A 20238-nucleotide genomic window follows, 5' to 3' on the forward strand; every position below is an offset into this window, starting at 1 on the left:
CCGTGAACATCCCTGGGGAAGGACAAGACCAGGCCCTTTTCCATCTATCTAAAGTCTGTAACTCGCCCGAGGTACCCCTTCATACCTGACCTTTTTCTAGCATTGTAGCTTGAGTAATCTGTTTACAGATAAGAAGTCTTTTTCTGTATCTCTTTAGCATCTCCTCTTCCCCCAGTGTGGTCAGCCTCTGCAACCACAGAAGCTACATCCAGAAATGTCCCTATACTCCTGTGTCTGTGGTCAAGGGGACTGGTTATTGAGGATGGGGACCACCAGTCTTCATTTATCCCCCTCCTCATTATGTATATGCAGTGCTCTTTCCACTCTTCATATTACGTAATTCTCTTCCCTTCTTAGCTAGAGACTTAGTGAGTCAACAGGGACTTCACCCAGATACTGCATTCTCCAAGCCATTCTGAAAAGAAGCTAGAGCAGAAGTATCACTCCTAGCCCCGCTCCAGGGAAAAGGCAAAGAGAAAGACAGTGGAGGGAGGCCATTTACAAAGAAGACACTCATTTCAAGTTTTCTTCAATGACTTTAATTGGAAATTTGACCCTTCTGAACCATAGTTCACACCCAGCTCTGTGGTACAGCATTTGGTTCTCAATGAGGTTGGGGAAGAAATGCATAATTGAGGTTAAAATAGAGAGCCCCAGTCTCTCTGGTCTCCTAGAGTTATTCAAATCATAGCTGTTGGATAAGTGTTAAAATTATTATTATTATTATTATTATTATTATTATTACTTTTTTTTGAGATGGAGTCTCACTCTGTCACCCAAGCTGGAGTGCAGTGGCACGATTTCCGCTCACTGCAACCTCTGCCTCCCAGGTTCAAGTGATTCTTCTGCCTCAGCCCCCTGAATAGCTGGGATTACAGGCATGTGCCACCATGCCCAGCTAATTTTTGTATTTTTAGTAGAGACGGGGTTTCACCATATTGGCCAGGCTTGGTCTCAAACTCCTAACCACATGATTCACCCACCTCAGCCTCCCAAAGTGCTGGGATTACAGGCATGAGCCACTTCACCTGACCTAAAATAATTATATCAATGACGCCAACCTACGGGTTACTTCTTCTGATGCTGAATCTTCCTCCTAGGAGGATAACTCTTTCGAAAAAAAAAAAAAAAAAAAAAAAACTATTTGGGATCAAAATACAAGTCTGTATGTTTAGTGGTTGCACTAAACATACACAAGTGGGAAACTTCTTGATGCAGATACTGAGCTGGACATAAAAACAGTCAGGCCTGGAGAAGACCACACCATCCCCAGCCCACTCACGGTACCAACATACTACCCTTCTCCATCCAACATTGGAATTCTCCCAGACTATGTTCTGAGAGAATCTAACTCTGGAAAAAAACAAAGGCCCTTGCTTGATTACTGTGGCCTTACTTCTCTGAGGACTCCAACACAGGGCTGAGTTGTCGTTTACGGAGCTGTGTATAATAACAGCCATTATAACTTGAATTTCTATGCTGTTCTTCCTAAGAACAATTGAAAACACCTTCACAGTAAAAATATCATCAGGGTTTGCCCTCTCACCAACCGCTAAAAGAGGAAGGTGTGCAGACCCCTTCCCGTTACATTAAAGGGAAGCATGCGGCCTGGTGAGGTCGAAGGACTTGTTCCTAGTTTCCCCACACATCAAGGCAAAGAGCTATGGAGGGCTCCTACCTTCTCTGCCTGGACTCTGTTTCTTAGTCTACATTGCCAGAATTCTGGAAGACAAAGATTTGACTGTTTCTCCACATTTTTCTAATCTGTACATTTTCTCTCTTTCCCATACGGGCACTTTGGGATTTAGGAATGCTTCTCATTGCTTTGAGATATGGGGATCCCTCCCAGTCTTCTCCCTCTTCTCTCTAGTCCAAAGAAGATAGCACTTTAGTCTCGCAAGAGCCCTCATGCCCCTTTCTGGCTCAAAGTTCTGTTAGGTGGAAGACACTATATAGGCTGTGGCGATGTACTTCTTGCCGTTCCCATAGGTGGGACTGTCCCAGCTGTAGGTCCGGATGGCCAAGGGATATCCTCCCAGGCTTAGCTGGCACCTGTGGGGAAAGATCGTGAAATCAGAGGGGCTTACCACTTTACCATGCCTCTCCCTGGGCTGGAAGGATCAAACCCAGCCTAAGCAGAAGGGCTCCATCCTGTTTAAACAGCCTTAAAGACAGCTGGCACTGCCCTCTCCAGCAGCTGCCTCCAGGTCCCTGTGTAGGGAGCCATTTCAAAATCTTTGCCTCATTTCTTGTCTTAAAGAATGCTGTTCCTTATCTTTCCTAGAGCAATATTTCAAAATCTCAGATTCTAGAGGTGAAATCCTCAGAAATTAAATGTTTGCTTAAGGTCTCAGAAGTGGGAGAAGTCAATGTGTTCAAATGTTAGAGACTATGAGGCCAAGTGGTTCCTAATGGTACTTCCTGGGCTCTAGGTTCCCCTAAGTAGCCTCAGGGGACGAAGAGGCTGAGAGCCCCAAGACAACTCCACTTTTATTTCATATGTTAAGGTCCTACAGAGGATTTTAGTTTGGGGGGATGAGGGGAGATAGTTTTACTGCTAAGATGAAGTTTGGCAGCCACTGAACTAATCCAAAAACCTCATTGCTCAAGCAAGAGAAGTGAGACCCAAAGCACAGATTTGTCCAAGCCCTCCCAGCCTCTTTGTGGCAGAGCCCAGGTCTCCCGACACTGGGCTATCTGACGACAGCCTGCAGCCCCAGACTGCTCCTTGGGCCTGGCTGGCCCCATCCTTACACTTTGCCTGGCCTGGCGATGAAGCATAAGGAGTAGAGTGCAAACTCAAACTCAGGGCTGCTGCCGATGAAAGCGGAGCCCACTTCTTTATAGTAGCCGTCCCAATTAAACTGCATTGCCAGCACGTCGGGGTAAGAATCCCACTGCAGAGGGAAGGGCAGAAAAGGGGGTCTGGTGAGTGCCACACAGTGGGGTAGGGCAGGTGCCCAATGGCAACAGTCAGACAGTATTTGTTGAGGGTCCGTTAGGGGCCTGTGTGAACCTTCCAGAGAGACTGGATTCTTTAAATAGAGGAGACAGTCTGCCCTGCTAAGGTGTCTGAGCCCACCCAGACCCTCTGCCTGGAGCTGCCAGTGTACATCTACCAAGAAGGCCAGAGTCACTATCCATAGGATCATCTCTGGGTATCAAGGATGTCACTGTTCCCTGTGGCCCTCACATGAAAGAGAAGGATCATTTACTGCCCCCAAATTATTTCCTGGTACTAGGCAGCAAAGGTTTCTGTCTTATAAAGTGTATGAAGTTTAGCTCAGACTAGCCAGGTTGAAACTTTCAGCCACATTCTAAGGAAACTGAGGCAGTGAGTAATTGCATATCTTTGGTTCTTCCCTTTGAGAATCCCCCCCAGGCCCCAGCCTGCCACCCAGATATGGTGCCTTCTGCCTCCTGTCCCCTGCAGTTCTGGAGCCCTCACTGTTTGGAAGGGAATTCCAGTGTCCTGGCTAAACTGGTTGTCCAGTAGGTGAGGACGTCCTAGTCACAATCCCCTGGGGCTGCCCCATGAGAGTCAGGCTGAGATACGAGTCTGACTCTTTGGAACAAAGAGTGAGAGCAGGACATCTGGGTGCTGTCAAGGCTTTTCCAGCCCATGTACTCACAGGCCCATCGAAGATGTGACTGTAATAGTCAACCAGGCCCTCCTTCTCCTGCAGATAGAAGCGGATCCAGTTATGGAAGCCAGTAACCTTGCCTTTTTTGACTTCACCTGTAATAAAGAGTCCAAGGTGGATAATCAGGACTCCTTCCCCACCCTGCCCTCCAATCCCCTTTCTCCACCCCATGCCAAGCCTTCCCGCTTCTCCAGTCTCTACTTCTAGCTGCTCACCCCCTTGCTCTGAGCCCCCATAGTCTCTCACAGTCCTATCTCTCACATCAGGAAGGCCCCCTTTTGGCTGAAGCCGTTGGGAGAATCCTTCCTTCTGGTGATCCTGATGACCTCTCTCAGCCATTACTCCAGCAGCAAGCCAAGCTCGGTGGGAGTTTTATGGGCAGAACAAGAGAGAACAGACAATGGCCCTCTTGGGAAGCAGCTGGCCAGGCCCTGGAAGCAAAGGACTATTCAGAGGTAGGCAACCTTGCTCCCAGACACTTGTCTTGTCCTAGATGTAACCTCTTGGGAATCAGCATCTGGTCTTCTTTCTCAGTTAGGTACTCCAGAAATTTCTCAGAATGGCTCCTCAGACCCACCCCCTACCCCGGCCATTTGGGCAGGGGAGTGCACGGGTCCCTCCCTGCTAGCTGGCTCCATTGCTGATGAATCCACACCCAGGGCTACCCTGCTCCTGAGCAAAGCCATTCCTCTTCATCCCTCCAACTCTTTATTTTCAAGAAAAGTGCTCCCACCTGAGAAGACGTGTTCAAAGCCACTCGAGTCCCCCTCTTCTTTGCCTCTTGAATAGAGCCCAAACCACATGTTCTTCAAGTCATCGACAAATTCTTGTTCTGAGCCATAGCGGTCTGCAGAGAGGAACACGGGGCTTTGGAGAGGGGAGGCAGGGCTAGGTCCTGGGAGCGCTAAACAGAGACCTGTAGGGCTACCTGCTTCCACATGCCAAGAGACATGTGGGTTCAATCAACAAATGTGTTCAGTTGTTTATTCAACATCTATCTATGAGATGCCTGTTTTATGCCAGGTCCAGATCTAAAGACTAAGGATTCAGCTGGAAATAGCACGGACACAGTCTCTATCTATATTACATTCCAGTGGAGGAGTCAAAACATAAACAAGTACACAATAAGAAATGCGATTTCAGATCAGTGCTATGAAGCAGAGTAGCCCGCAATGACTGGAGGGCTGGCGTAGGGGTGGGGGGTTTCTTCTAGAAAGGAACATCAGAAAGGCCTCTGTGAGAAGGTAGCACTGATCAGAGAGCTGAAGGATAAGGAAGCAGCTACACAAAGATCTGGGGAGAAGATTCTTCTGTGTAGAGGGACCTGCAAGAGCAAAGGCTCCAGGCAGACTTGAGTTTGCTATTCAAAGAACTGAAGAAAGTCAATGAGGCAGGAGGGGAGAGTGATGGCAGAGTGACAGGAGAGGAGGTTTGAGAAGCAGCCGGGAGTCAGATCCTCCAAGCCATGGCAAGAAGGTCAGATCTCAGGCAAATAGAAATAAAACAAAAAATATTTTAGATTTACTAATTGCTTTCTGTGTACCTAGTGCCATTTTAAATGCTTTCAATGTAACACTGAATCCTCACATTGAATCTTCACATAAAGTTGGTACTAATTATCCCCAACTTAAAAATGAGGAAACTGAGACAAAGAGTATCATACTCATAGAAGATCACACAGTTAATGAAAGGTAGAGACGGCACTTGAGTCCACTAAGTCTAACTCCAGAGACCAACCTCTTTAACAACTCAACTTTAAAATCCTTCAGAGCCACTGAAGAATTTTAAGCAGGGGAATTGCAGATAGACAATCACCCTGGCTGTGGATGTAAAAAAGGCAATGGGGTGGTGTGAGTGGAAGCAGAGAGACCAGTTTTGAGGCTTATGCTTTGGCCACGTAAGAAGTTGATGGGGCTTAGATGGTGGTGTTAAATCCAGAGGAGGAGGGAACAGCAGCAGGTCCAGGACATTACGTTGCTGATGGAGGAGATGGCGGTAGGGAACTTTGAGGTAAAGGGAACAATTAAATCCAACTCCTCGGCTTTTGATCTGAGCAACTGGATGGGTTGTGCTGTCATTTATGAGACAGGGAAGACCCAGGGAGGAGCAGGTATGCAGAAAGAGATGGGAACCAAAAATTCTTTCTACTTTAAGTTCTGTGTGAATATCGGTTAGATAGCCAAGTGGAGATGTTGAAAAAGCCCTTGAGAAAGTTTAGGGCTGGAGATCTCAATGAGGGAAACATCCAACATTGCCTGTTTAACTGCCTAGAATTTTGTATGGTGAATACAAAAGAGATACCAGACATTCCTTCCTTTCAAGGACTTAAAACACATTTGGAACACAAGACTATACATGAAATAACAGAGAATGGTTTCACACACTGAATAGCTATCCTACTGAGCACTGACTGAGAGTCAGGCTTTCTACTGGGTGCTTTATAAGCAGTCATCCTCAAAAACCCCATTTCAAAGGGAAGCCCCAGAGAGGTCCAATAAATTCCCCAGGGTCAAGTCACTAGCAAGTGGCAGAGCCAAGATTTAAACCAAGTCCCTCTGGCCCAAGGCTGTTGTGGACCACACTTCAAATTCTGCAGAGGTGTCGAAAGCCAGAGTTAGCTGGGACAGGTACAGCCTTCACAAATGTGATGGGATATGAGCTGTTACAGAACTTAGAGGATAAGTGGGATTTGGACAAGGAGAGAGGTGAGAAGAGAGTGAGTAATGGGACAACCTGGCCTTGGCGTCAGAACCCTGAGTTCCAGCCCCAGCTCTGCTTCCAACTCCTTTGTGGCCTCAGGTAAGTCTAGCCTGTCTGACCTCCATTTCTCTCATTTAAAAAGCCCTTGCTCAGTCTGGACCTTTAAGATTCTCTTGTGTATTTACTACAAAGAGAACACCAGGGGGCAGCACAGGACTGCAACTTCTTCATGGAGTCACTCCTGTGTCACTGTCACTTTACCTAAAAACAGTGTCACCAACTCTTAAGGGAGGCAGCTCCTCAGAGCCAAGCCACTCTCAGGGGCAAAGAGGGAAGACCTGGGCAGAGCCACCCGAGACAAAGTCCAGGTGCCTGGAGTTTGGGAGAGAAATCTGCAGGATACTAACAAACAAAACCCCGTGCCAAGAAGTCCTGCAGCCAAAATCTTTTTTGGTCTGACTCAAATCTATCTCTATCTGGAGGCTTTCCAACCAGAGCTCTTCCTGGTAGGACTTCCCTCTCTGAACCTTTGTTGATTTTCTGATGCTATTTCCTCAGCCAAAAGGTGGACTCAGCCAACCCGATTCCTGGACTTTAGTGCAGAAGAAGGGAGTAAATGGAATCAGCGACTCTACCTATCTGAAATGTGGTGCTGACTTTGGGTGGCTGAGATGTGCCCTGGGTGGGGGTGGGATCTGAGGGGAGGCTCACACCCGGCAGAGAACCCGGAGACTGTAGCAGAGGGTGGGGCATGCATGAGGCAGCTAACATGAGGTCAAAGGTGGGGTGATTTCCAGGCCAGCCAGCCAGAGGATGTCAGCTCCTGGTTGGGTTCCTAACCTTTCTTGGCTTCCCCCTGGCCTCATCCCTGATTCCTCTCAGATGTATACCAACTTCCACGGAGTCCCCACCGCCTCCTCACCTGCCCTCCTAACCTTCCCCTCCCCCACCCACCTGGCTTCGCATAGACAGACTCATGCGTCCTGAGGGTTGGGGATGCTCACTCACTTTGGTGATGGAGGAAGCTGTAGAGCTCCTTCATGACTGCCGTCTTCATGATCTCTCTGAGGAAGGTGTCCTGCTCGGCCAGCTGCTGGGCACTGAAGTACTCCCCATGGCCTGTCGCCCGCTGGTAGTTGTTGAGGAGGTTGATGAAGGCTGCATAGGTGGGCTTGGAGAACAGCTTCTCATTGACGTAAGTGAATAGTCTGGGGGAGGCAGAGGGGAACCACTGAGAGTCCCAAACTCGGGGCAGAGACCCCTCCAGAGACTTCTAGACAGGCCAGGGGCAGGCAGGCGAGGGCTGGGTTCAGGAGCTGAGGGGGGACTTCAGGTACTCTTGAAGGCCACACATCAGGTCACTTTTCTTCCACTTCATATTTTGGAAAAGCTGTTCTATCCTCAGCCTGGCCAATCACAGAAACCCTCCCAACTGGATATCCGTAGTCCCTCAAGATGGCTTTGTCTCTGGAGACCTGTTTTTTTTCTTCTCTCTCTTTGACCCTGCCTGACTTGAAGATAAAAGAGCTGAGGCGTCAAAAGAAGCAAGGATGGGGGCGAGATTTCGGGGGCAGGAAGAGGAATTGCAGGAACTCACGGCTTTGGGCAGTGATCCACTTGGTCTCTGGTCTCCGACGGGGAGATGCGGTTTTGTCTGTTGAGAACAATATCTTCCTTCTGGGCTTTGTTGGTGTCTGCCCTGTAGATCTTCTCAGAGATGCTCTGAATCTCCTCTTTGGTTATGGCATCACTGCTGTAGGAGAAGCCCTCTGGGAGGAATTGGGAGAGGGGTGCTCTCAGAGCCAGAGAGAAAGTGGGAGGTGGGCAGGAAATTGTCTGTGTTCATCCCCTCCTGGACCTTCAGGAAGTCAGCATGGAGGGAGGGGAGCCACAATTGGACACCCTAGTGGTTGAAGGACAGGGGCGCAGAGCCTGAAGGACCTGTAAAATCAGCACATGGCATTGCCCACAAAATGTCCTTCCACCCCTTCCCCCCAGGAGAGGTCTCATGCTTCGGCATGCATCAGAATCACCTGGAGGCCATGGTAAAACAGGGCAGTAAGTCCCACCCTGCGAGTTTCTGATTCAGCAGGCCTGGAGCAAAGCCCCAGAGTTTGCGTTATCTAACGAGTTCTCAGACATTGCTGATAATGCTAGTCTGGGGACCACACACTGGGAACCTCTACTCTAGAGTCCTATCTCTGCAGCTTAGCTAAGGGAGCAGAAGACTAACCGCGGTCACTACACAGGCTCTCAAAATCCTTGCAGCAGTTTCCGAACTCTTGGCAGCGGGCATTGCAGTGACATTTGTGGTGCTTGTCGAAGGCTTCGTAGCAGCGGCCCTGGCAGGAGGTGGGTGCCGAGTACAAGTCTGAGAAAAGAGGGGAGGGGTGTCCCGGACCAACCTCTAGAGGTTGCTGTGAACACCCCCCAGGCCATCCCTCCCTCCTGGCTCTCCCGACTCTGCCCAGTAAAGATCTCCAGGGAAGGAAAACAAACAAGCCTAATTCGTGCACACCCTTCACAGTCAGGAAGTCCTTTCCCATGCCGAACTTTACTTTCTGGCATGCTGTTTTTCTGATCTTCCCAATCTAAAAATAAAATCTCTTCCGCTTTCCTCTCCAGGCTCTCTTTCTAGCTACCCTTCTCCCATAGCCCCCCAGGCTGGCTGAGCCACCCAGACTTCTTCCTGCCCAGGCTCCCAGAGTCCAGCAAGCCCCGCTCATCTGGCTGAGGCCTGGGCCTGGTGCCATGGCCATGGCTGCCTCTCCTTGTCACCCTCATGTCCCTCCTGCTTTATGTTGAGGGCCCTTTGGGGAGGCAGGCTCACTGCTGGCGAGGGCCTCTTCTGTCTCTTCCTCCGGCTGTGGGAATGGCTCTGACTCTTTGTGGTCCTCTGCAGGTAGATAGAAAAATAAAGTCACCAATCACCTGAGAATTCCCCTCCTGCTTGGTTTCTGGTTCTCAGCGCCCCCAGCCTCAGCGACAGGCAAGGGCACTAGAAGCAAATCCTGAACAGGGGCTGGGGTCCAATGGACAGTCACCAAATAACAAGGATGAAAACAGAAAATGGAAGATGTTTCCAGTGGAAAGCACATTATGGAAAATTTATAAAAAAGGAAAATAATGTCCCCAGGTGACACATCTGGATCGAAAACTCTGATTTTGGTGATGATTTTTTTTTTTTAACAAAAGTTAACAGATGGATAGAGTCTTGATGCTTTCCTAATGATAAGGCTCTCATTTAGGAAGTTCCTGTACCTAGAATAACTTCTAGTCAGAGTCTAGGGTAAATTCTCAGGGCCTCAAGGAAAAAGAGCTGTTTCCTGAGATTCCAACTTCCCTTCTTTCTTTGCCCCACTTGGAAATGGCCGCAAAGACTGTGTCTAGGGAAAGGGCATGTTCAGAAGAGCACATTCCTGCTGCTGCCCCATTCCCTTCACCTGCAAGCCGAATGACTTTAGCTCCTCTCTAGGTGGAGAAGGGTGGATTTAAGGTGGGGAGGGGGCCAGGGGAGAAATGTTCCTGGGGACTCTGAGTTCCTCTCTGATCACATAATTCCCGCCACCCCACACACACCCAACAAACAATACTGTTACAAAGTGATTCAGAATTTACTAGTGAGTTTCTGGAAAGTATCATGTTATTACCATCAGAACCAGAAGAATAACCAGTCAGGTTATTCTTCAATCAACAAACATCTTCTAATCACTTACTATGATCAGGCCGTGTTCTAAGTGCTGGCAATCCTTAGGCTTCTGAATTCAGCCACGTTTTATACTAAATAGAATTTTGTGTGCTGAGCTGGAGTCCTAACCATCATTTCCAATATATTTTTCTATTGGAAAGGGGTTCTGAGTTGCGAATCAGAAACTTGGAGATGAAATGGCTGTTATGCTGGGTATTGCGTTTATCTCGAATGCCAGCCTGATGGGCCAAGGTGAACGGGCCTTCCTGTGTTTGCTGAATGGTAAGAAAAAGTGGGGACACAAGGGCAGCAGAAAAGGCATAGGCTCTGATTCGGGCTGAGCTCTGGACCTGGGTCTCCTTGCCTGGGCAAGGAAGTGTGTGTGTGTGTGTGTGTGTGTGTGTGCGCGCACACACACACACACACACGGGCACACCTATATATACATGTGGTGCTAATATATCCAGTGATATGGGTTGGCTGTGTCCCCCCCTGAATCTCATCTTGAATGGTAGCTTCCATATTCTCTGCCTGTCATGGGAGGGACCCAGTGGGAGGTAATTGAATCACAGGGGCAGGTTTTTCCCAAGCTGTTCTTGCGATAGTGATTAAGTCTCACGAAATCTGATAGGTTTTTTTTTCGTTTTCTTTTTCCTTTTTTTTTTTTTTTTTTTGAGACAGAGTCTTGCTCTGTTATCAGGCTGGAGTGCAATGGCGCAATCTCGGCTCACTGCAACCTCCGACTCCCTGGTTCAAGTGATTCTCCTGCCTTAGCCTCCTGTGTAACTGGGATTATAGGCACCCACCACCATGCCCAGCTAAGTTTTTTGTGTTTTTAGTAGAGATGGGGTTTTCGACATGTTGGCCAGAATGGTCTCAATCTCCCGACCTCATGATCAGTCCACCTCGGTCTCCCAAAGTGCTGGGATTACAGAAATGAGCCACCGGTGCCTGGCAGATATCTGATAGTTTTATAAAGGGAAGTTCCCCTGCACTTTGCCACCATGTAAGATGTGTTTTTGCTCCTCCTTTGCCTTCCACCATCCTTGTGAGGCCTCCCCAGCCGTATGGAACTGTGAGTCTGTTAGACCTTTTTCTTTATAAATTACCCAGTCTCGGGTATTTCTTCGTAGCAGTATGAAAAGGGACTAATACATATGGTGTTTTTGTGTAAATGGAAAAAAGGTTCCATATGAGTGGAAGCAGCTCTGTGGGCACTTGGCTGGCTACCATCTTTGGGCAGATTCAGAAAAGGCACTCCTTTCTCTCAGCAGACACAACTCTGCACCAGAGCATACAACCTGATAACAAGGATACAGACTGGATTTGGGTCCAGCTTGCTGCTTAACTAGGTTCCCTTGTACAATGCACAACCTGTACAACAATTATGCAGTGGGCTTGCTGGCCATTACCTAACACGACTCCAGTGACCTGTCCTCGAAACTGAGAGTCAGAGTGCATGGTTTGACAGCAAGGCCTTGTGTCACAAAGCAGATCATTAATCTTCTGGGAGAGATTAATGGAATCTAATCTAAATTTGGAAGCACCTAAACAAGTAGATTATTCATATAAGATTGTTTTCAAGTATTCACTTAAAACTGTGCAGTTGGAGTAGTGGAGGAGCAACGGCCTTTGAAGGTGGTACATGTCCTGTTTTCATTGGTGAGCTGGAAATGACACGATGGAGATGTCATGCCACGTGGTCCCTTCACTAGAGGAAGAACGGTATGAATTGTGTCAGTCACTGTGACACCATGCAGTCTTTCTGGCGGTACACAAGTTGTGACAGTTTGCTACCATTTTTACATTTTTGTGGTTTAAAGTATTGAATAACAATTAGTAATGTCAGACATACTAAAATATAATTTTTATCATTTTATCCTTTTTTAGAATTTGTTACTTAAACTTTCAAGATATTGTTAATACTGATAGTTCAGACAGATATTCTATATAAATGACATCTAATATATTTTAAGTTGGGAGCATCCTAGAAAACCTGAGACCAAGTGGTGGCCAAATCCCTGACCCTGCCTCTGTCCCTCAGTGCTCTCTGTCCAGACCCTTAAAGCCCCTCTGGGTCCTGAAAACTGCTCTGGCCTGCTGGACACCCAGGCCAATGGCCCCTCAGGCAGGCTGGAGGTGCCTTTGTCTCACAAGGAGGGAGGCTCACCAGTACACAGGTGTTTATAGTCTTCACAACAGTCCCCATGCCGGGGACACTGGCGGTCACACTGGCACATAGCATCCCGGTTAAATTTCTCATTACATCGAGATGCACAGGATTCCATTTTTTCTATGGGCAGTAAAGGCAGGAAACTCAGCCCTATGGAGACTCTATTCTCCACACTAAGTGCCTCCTGCAGGAGGGTTCATAGACCAGGGCAGGAGTATACCTGGCAGAGAATGGCATTACTCTCTGCAAGGGAGAAGTACATCCACAGCCTCCCAACTACAACATAAGCCTCCTCCCCACCACCCAACACCCACTGAATATTTCAAGGCTCATCAAGGAGACCAGGATCACAAACCCAAATGCCTATTTGGGTCAGGCCCATAACATAAACAAGTAAAGAAGCAGGGTACGAGGCAGTAGAAAGAAATGGAGACTGTGACAAACTTAAGAGCAATGCTCCATCTGAAGTTTGCAGCTGATGCTCAGCTCCAGGCAATTGTTGCCATGTTGGGACGTGGGCTCAGTGTTGCCAGAGCCTCCTGTTTTTCTTCAAGACAAATATTCATTTTTATGTGAAATGTTCCAAGCTTGTAAAGCTTTAAATGCACCAAAGAAAGAGGTCTGTAAACTGGGTGTAGCCCACAGGCCCCCTTCACCTGTCATGTAGATGCTGTCCCAGGGATGCCCCCTGCCCTCTCACTCCCCGCTGGCTCTCATCTCATCCCTGTTCTTTGCTTCTTTGCTTTTCTCTCACCTTCATCCACTCTGCACCCGCTTTCCCCGTGTCGTATCTTTCAGTTCTTTCCAGTCTTTGGAGTGTATTCAGATTAATTTATGCTCGGGGTAGGGAATGAGGCGAGTGTGGGTGAGAATTGGGCTCTGGCATAGCATTCTATTATATAACCACAGACCACATCCCCCACTCCAGCCAAATGGTTTGCAGAAGCAAGCTTTTTGTCGCAAGGGATGTAAGACAAGTTGAAGGAACTGTGGAAACCCACTATCCACTCTGGGCTTTAAGGGTGATAACGGAGTGTTTGTTCGATTTGAGGTTCCTGAGGTTTGGACTTCATGAACGCTGGGTTTAGCGATCATACTGTGGGTTACAGAGAATTTCAAGATCAGAGTCAGGGTTACCATCAGCATCAGAATTTCTATCAGGGAGGAAACTGAAATCTAATATGGACCAGAGTTGGGGTTAGTTAGGTTAAGAACTTAGGATTTGGGCTTTGAGTTAAATTTATTGATGAATTAACAATTTTGTATTGATATTTGGGTAAGGAATAGGAATAGACTTAAAATGACATTGGGGTTGAGGAATGTGTCAGGATGAGAAAGGGACAAATAATTCCTGTTTTATTTGGGGGCTTGGTTCTGGTTACGATTCAACACAAAATAGTATCTTCATTTAAGCCAGGAGTGGGTTAGAGCTTAAATATTAGAGGTTGGGTTTAGTTACCAATCCCTAATACTGGATTCTGGGATTGAGGTTGATACTGTGTCTAATGAGGGTTGGCCTAGCAGAGACGTTAAGAACCTAGACTCTGGGCCAGGCAAGGTAACTCACACCTGTAATCCAAGCACTTTGGGTGCCTGAGACAGGCGGACCACCTGAGGTCAGGGGCTGGAGACCAGCCTAGCCAACATGGTGAAATCCCATCTCTACTAAAATAAAAATTAGCCAAGCATGGTGGTGGGCATCTGTAATCCTAGCTACTCAGGAGGCTGAGGCAGGAGAATTGCTTGAACCTGGGAGACGGAGGTTGCAGTGGACTGACACGGTGCCACTGCACTCTAGCCTGGGCGACACAGTGAGACTCCGTCTCAAAAAAAAAAAAAGAACCTAGATGCTGGCGCCAAACTACTTGAGGCTGGAATTCTGGTTCTACTGCTTTCTAGCTACGTGATCTTGGGCAAGTTATTTAAACTTCTATGCCTCAGTTTTCTTATCTGTAAAAGCAGGATTATAATAGAGTCTATCTCACAGAGTATTTATAAAAATTAAATGAGTTAATATGTGTAAAGCACTTAGGACAGCAAGTACCATAGAAGTACTTGTTAGGTAAATAAACGGTGGCAATATTTCATGCCCATCTTCCAAGTGACAAGTGTTCCGACTGGCTGGAGCAGTCTTCCCTGTGCAGTGGCCCTGCTGTCACACTTAATTTAGCTGAAACTCCCCCAGGGTTTCAGCAGGGTCATCCCTTGGGCTGAGTTGTCAGCACGTCCGTGTTGCTGGTTTCCCGACTGACTTGACCGCTGCAGGTCCGTATTCTTCACATCAGAGAGGCATCAGGTCAAGGTTAACCCAGGTCCTCAGACAACTTCGCATTAAGTCCTCCAAGGTGGCCAGGAAGGCAGATTTCCAGTCCCCAAAAGAGACCAGGCCCAAGGCCACTTGTTCCTTCAAGCCCACAGGAACTCCTCTTGAATGTTAAATGATGCTTCCTTGGAGCCTGAACGCAAAGATCTTAAGGAGAAATGTTCAGCCCATCAGCTGCCTGCTCAGTCAGCCTGGCAGTACACCCAGAATCCAAAGGGAGAGAATTCAGGCAAATCAGGGCAATATTTTTAATGGGCCAAATCAGCAGAGTCCAGGAAAATAATTCACCTCATTCCAGCAGCTGGCACCAGTTGAGAAGGGTTGCAAGCAAGCAGTCCGCTGAATGTGCAGGAGAGCACCCCCGCTGGCCAAGCTGAGTGGGCTTTTTCATCTCTGCCCAAGAACTTTGTCTCCAGCAAGAGCCCCATGCCGGCACTTTCCCACATGTCTCTGTGCTCTTGGCCTGCTTCAAGGTGACCTTGGGATTTGACAGTGGAGGGCTGGGAGGAGGAACTTTTCCTCAGGGGCACCTTGCTGTTTCCTGGCTGACTTCATCACTTCATAAGTGATGTTCTGGGGATCTCTGATGAGTAACTAGTCACCCTAACAACTCACTCCAGCATCCCTACACTGTGCCATTGACACCAGCGCTCTGAGTAAGCCTTGTTCCCCAGGCAGGCACCTGAATCACTGCTCTAGTAACCTGTGCCTCTTGTTCCTCTGCTTCACCTCTCCGACTCTCTGCCTTTCTTCATTTGGGCCTTTCCTCTCTCAGGCTTAGATTCTCCCTCCATTACTCCATGGAATGTTCAATTTCTCTGCTCCGTCTAAGACTTCAATATGCCAGAATAGCCACTCCCTATCCATACTGGCCATCAAGAAAGCTTGGTCCCAAGCCTGAGTGGACACAGTGTCTCTGTACACTGGCGCTCAGCCCCTCTGATGACTGGAACATCCTACACCTGTGCCTCTCAGAAGGCCCTAGATGCTGTTTGCATGGAGACCTAGTCAACCAAGAAGCCTCACCCCTTGGACTAGCTTCCTACCTCCATTCACAACCAAAAAAACAAGTAAGGTTCTCCACAGGCATCCAGCTCATAAAGGAGGACCTGAGGCTGGCAATGATCGTGTGATTCATATTCTTGCATCTCAGTTCTGAGATGCTGGGATAGTATTAACAAGTGCAGAGCCTCTTCCCTGCCACCTTAGGAGGCCTCACACACTTGAGCTCACTTCCCAGTTGATTCCACAGCCGATGCAGATTGCTGCCCTCTAACCCAGTAGCAAGAGCTCCACCTGCATTTCTGAAGCCACTTCTACCTCTGCCCTCAGGGATGTCCCCGCAGGGACCAAATGTCCAGAGTTGTTCTTCTCTAAGCCTGGGATATGCCAAGCCCACTGGCCACCCCTCCATATTAAGCCCTCAGGTTCCACTGAGGTCCTCCCCACCAACAGGGCTGAAGCTGGTAGCTCTCAGGCCCACCCTCATGCTCTCCCACTGCCTCTCCGCCCGCTAGGACCCAGAAAGAGCTGATTTCTGGGTAAGGTGCACCATCTCATCCCTAGTTGGGAGGCCTGGGAACAACTTCCTCTGCCAAGGGTTTTGCATTTAGAAATCCTACTACGGGTGTTCTTTCCACAACTCATTTGGAAATGACCCCAAGCAGAAGTTTATCCCAAGAATATTTATAGTCTTATAAGTAAAGTTCTAATTCACTGAGATCTCAGTTTGTGCCAGGTGCTTCTCATCATTTCATTTAATCCTTTCCACAGTCCCATACAGGTGTGACCCAGTGAGTGGAAGGATTCTTTCTCCTCTGGGCAGAGGATTCTCCCCACACTCCTCAGCTCAGCCCCCTCCCTTGGCACTCCTTTCCACCTGCCCACTAACTACCAATTAACACATCAGCACTAGCATTTTGCACAGCTACTAAACAGAAACGTAGTCCTGTTCCTCTGCCAGTCCCATCCACTCCAACTCTCATAACTGTGGGCCAGGTCCCTTCTCTATTCTTTAATTCTGCTAACACTGCAGAATTAAATCTCCCCGCAACAGAGATCCATTCCTCTGACCCTTGTACAACCCCAGATAGGACCTGGCCCACCTCCTGGTCAAGGGTCCTTTTGGTTTCCTCCTAAGCATGCTCACCTCCTAAGGCTCTACCCAAAGTAAAGTCATACCCTAAACAACCTCACCTGTCACCAGACAGTGGAAGGAGTGACCAAGGGCAGCCAGGCCACTCAGACCCCATGGGCCCCTGCCCTAGCTTTATACCATATGGTGGCCCCTTACAACAAAATCTTAGGGACATCAAAAGTCAGGTTAGACTAAAGGATGTTTGGGGCTGACCCTCCAAGGTGTCAAGAAAGGACTTCCATGAAATCAGTCCATCAGCTCTGCAATTCACTCCACATAGTCCAGTTGATTCCAGCAACAATGCCTGCACCCTCAGACAAGGATAACCCAACAGTGCTCATCCTCCCTTGTCCCACGGCCCTGCCCTCTACCAAGTTCCCCAACTCTCTGCTTCTTTAGGCAAGATCCCTCCCCATGCCCACCAGAGAGTGACTTACCAGCCCAGGCCAGGCCGCACAGCACGGCCAGTGCCAGGGGGATGCAGGCCCTCATGGTGCCCAGTTGGAGGCCAAAAGGGGAGTGGCTGTTGGACTTTCACTAGAGTCAGATAAATGTCACAGCTCTGAAGTGAGCCTTATTCCTCAGGCTGATCCTTTTAAAGACACCAGGACTTGTGGATCTGGTGTCTCCAGATCCTTTCAGGAAGAAAAAGGGTAGGGAGGGATCCTAGATGGATAGGAGGTGGGGCCCTATAGCTGTTTGAAGCCTGAGGGAAGGTGACGAAGCAGGTAGGGAATGCCAGATGTTGAGAACAGGTAATGCTAGCTGTTTGCAGCTAGAAAATAGGTCATGTAGGCAGGTACAGCAAGATGGGTCCAGTTTGGGAGGTTGTTTGTCCCAAATTAGGGACACCCATGGGCTTATCTTTGGGTGATCTCTACCAAAAATATACCTCCTTACAAGCCTCAGACTTGACTTTTGAAGGGGCCACAGGTTGGCTTCATCTTCCAATTCCTGTGCTTAGCATGACACTGACACACAGTAAGGTGATTGGTCCCAGTTCGATAAACAGTAAGTGCCCAAGCAAGGGTTGGGATCCTTGAACAGAGAGATACAGGATGTGTTGGTTAGAACCAGGGCAATTCTACTATTACTACCAATTCTATTACTACCAAGCCCAGCATAGCTAAATCAGCCACCTGAAGCCGTGCATGGCTAAATCACCCTAAAATATTATGCAAATGACTCTTACTGAGTCAGTCTCTGGGGTTTACATATTTCAGATTCCTTATGAGGCAGGGGAGGGGCAAGAGGCTTCTTAAAGGCAACTGAAGGCCCGCTCTTCCTCCCCTGGGAGCGCAGGGTTTCGCCGCCTTCACCCCCACTTACACGCCTCTCCTCAGGAACTCCTCCCCAGTGAAGTTCTGTTGTTCCCCAGTCCAAAAGAAGAGGAGCAGCTCCCCGTGACTGTCAAGTTTTCCCCGATAATAAAGATAAAATCTGCTAAGTACAATGACCTTGCCAGAAAGAGCACTGCATAGGGATTCTCAACCATTTCAGAACAGAAGACTATCATATAAAAAGGCAAAATTGGTGAACAGTGGAGGCCACTCTATCCGAGACTTTTTTTCTAGAGGCTGGAGGTGGAGCACGGCTTCATCCAGTGTGCTTTACCAGGAGGTTTCCTCCTCTCACCGGTCCTCAGCTTTCTCATCTGAAATGATGGGGTTGGATCTGACAATTCCTTCCAAGTTCTCAGACTTTAATGTTGAGGTTTCCTGCCCATGCGCCAGGTTGAACAGTTGCTGGTGGGTTAAAGAGAACCGCCCCCTCCGCCCACTACCCCCGCAACCTGTTGCTGTATAGAGATGAGTCCAAACATAGGGACCCGGGTAGTGAGAAGGACAAGCCTAAGGCAAGCAACCTTTGCAAGGGGCTCATACCGCAATGGAAAGCACAATTTTTTTTTTTTTTTTTTTTTTTTTTTTTTTTTTTTTCTGAGAGGGAGTCTCACTCTTTGCCAGGCTGGAGTGCAGTAGCACGATCTCAGCTCACTGCAAACTCCAACTCCCAGGTTCAGGTAATTCTCCTGTCTTAGGCTCCCAAGCAGTTGGGATTACAGGTGCACACCACCACGCCCACCTAATTTTTATAGTTTTAGTGGAGACAGGGTTTCACCATGTTGGCCAGGATGGTCTTGATCTCCTGACCTCTTGATTTACCCGCCTCAGCCTCCCAAAGTGCTGGGATTGCAAGCATGGACCACCACTCCCAGCCTTTTTGTTTGTTTGTTTGTTTGTTTTGAGATGGAATCTTGCTCGTTGCCCAGGTTGGAGCGCAGCAGTGCAATCTCAGCTTACTGCAACCTCCGTCTTCCCGGCCCAAGCAATTCTCATCCCTCAACTCCCCAGTAGCTGGGAGTACAGACATGTGTTACCATGCCCAGCTAATTTTTCTATATTTAATAGAGACCATGTTGGCCAGGCTGGTCTCAAACTTCTGACCTCAGGTGACCCGCCTACCTCAGCCTCCCAAAGCGCTGGGATTACAGGTGTGAGCCACTGCATCTGGTCCGGAAGCACAACTGAAGAGTGAGCCTGGCCCTTCTCTCCCAGAAGGAAGCTGGTTAGAGGGAGTAAGAGCAGAAGTGGCTGCTTCATTTGCATAAGTTTCATGCGCACAACCCAAAAGCAGGCTGCAGAGCCACTGCCCATCAGAATCCTCATCCTCCCTGGATGGCACCACATAAACATATCTCTGACTCCTGTTGTTTAGGGGATAAAAGAGGGTGTCACTTGCTGGCCTGGGAAGCAGTGATGCCTCAGAATTTGGGATTGAATGGTCTGTCCCTTCCAAGTGTCCAGCTGGGTGGACCCTGGCTGGAGCCAAAGCTGTCAGAGTGGAGTACAGCCTGGCTGGGTTCTCTTGGTGTCCAGCTGAACTGGCTATGGGATGGCATTTTGAGGGCACGCGCTCTTCCCCTCATTAGTGGAATTTTAGGTCAGAAGCAAGGATAGGAGCTGGGGAAGACAGTTAAGGCTGACTCCACAGAGCCAGGCGGTTCATCTGAGGATCCAAGTGTTTCAAACTGAATCCTCAACAAGAATAACAGCCTAACAACCACCAGCAACATTGACTGAGATCTTACCACCTGTGTTATCTTATCATGTGTTATCTCATTGATTCTCACCGCAACCTTAATAGGTACTGTTGTCATCCTCATTTTACAGATGAAGAAACTGAGGCACAGAACGGTTAGGAGACGTGTCCAGAGCACACAATTATTAACTTATGCAGCTGTGCCTCAACCCAGGTGCATCTGACCAGAGGTCATTCTCATAAGCACTGAAGCTCCATGGCCCATGACATCACACTTTCGACCACCACTTAATCATGTCCTGGTTACTATACAAAGCAGTCTAGATTTAGATTCACTGGAACTAAAGGGACCTCAATTCTAGTTCCACTTCTCATAGGATGTCACAACTCCCTCAACAACCTTCAGTGCTTGTCCTGCCTCTACGTCAATGCCTCGGTGCTGAGGGTTGAGGGGTAGGGAATTGGGATACGCCCTCCCAGCACTGCTCATACTCCCTCTTTGCAGATCGGATTCCCAAACCCCCAATTTTGTAA

The 20238-nt window shown here is 48.4% G+C and overlaps 1 protein-coding gene across 1 annotated transcript; it reads right to left on the reverse strand.

Moving 5' to 3' along the window:
• Positions 1 to 1072: 1072 nt before the first annotated feature.
• ENDOU (endonuclease, poly(U) specific) lies at positions 1073 to 20205 on the reverse strand. Its single transcript, XM_003941457.4, has 10 exons — positions 17103 to 20205; positions 12203 to 12325; positions 9175 to 9240; positions 8578 to 8715; positions 7942 to 8113; positions 7353 to 7552; positions 4378 to 4491; positions 3633 to 3739; positions 2755 to 2897; positions 1073 to 2052 (listed from the first exon to the last, which is right to left on the reverse strand). Exons 1-10 carry the CDS (start codon positions 17155 to 17157, stop codon positions 1935 to 1937), a joined length of 1236 nt encoding a protein of 411 aa, XP_003941506.1. The 5' UTR covers positions 17158 to 20205; the 3' UTR covers positions 1073 to 1934.
• Positions 20206 to 20238: the final 33 nt, after the last annotated feature.

This window comes from Saimiri boliviensis, chromosome 7 (genome assembly GCF_048565385.1).
Source record: "Saimiri boliviensis isolate mSaiBol1 chromosome 7, mSaiBol1.pri, whole genome shotgun sequence".
Classification (NCBI taxonomy): domain Eukaryota; kingdom Metazoa; phylum Chordata; class Mammalia; order Primates; family Cebidae; genus Saimiri; species Saimiri boliviensis.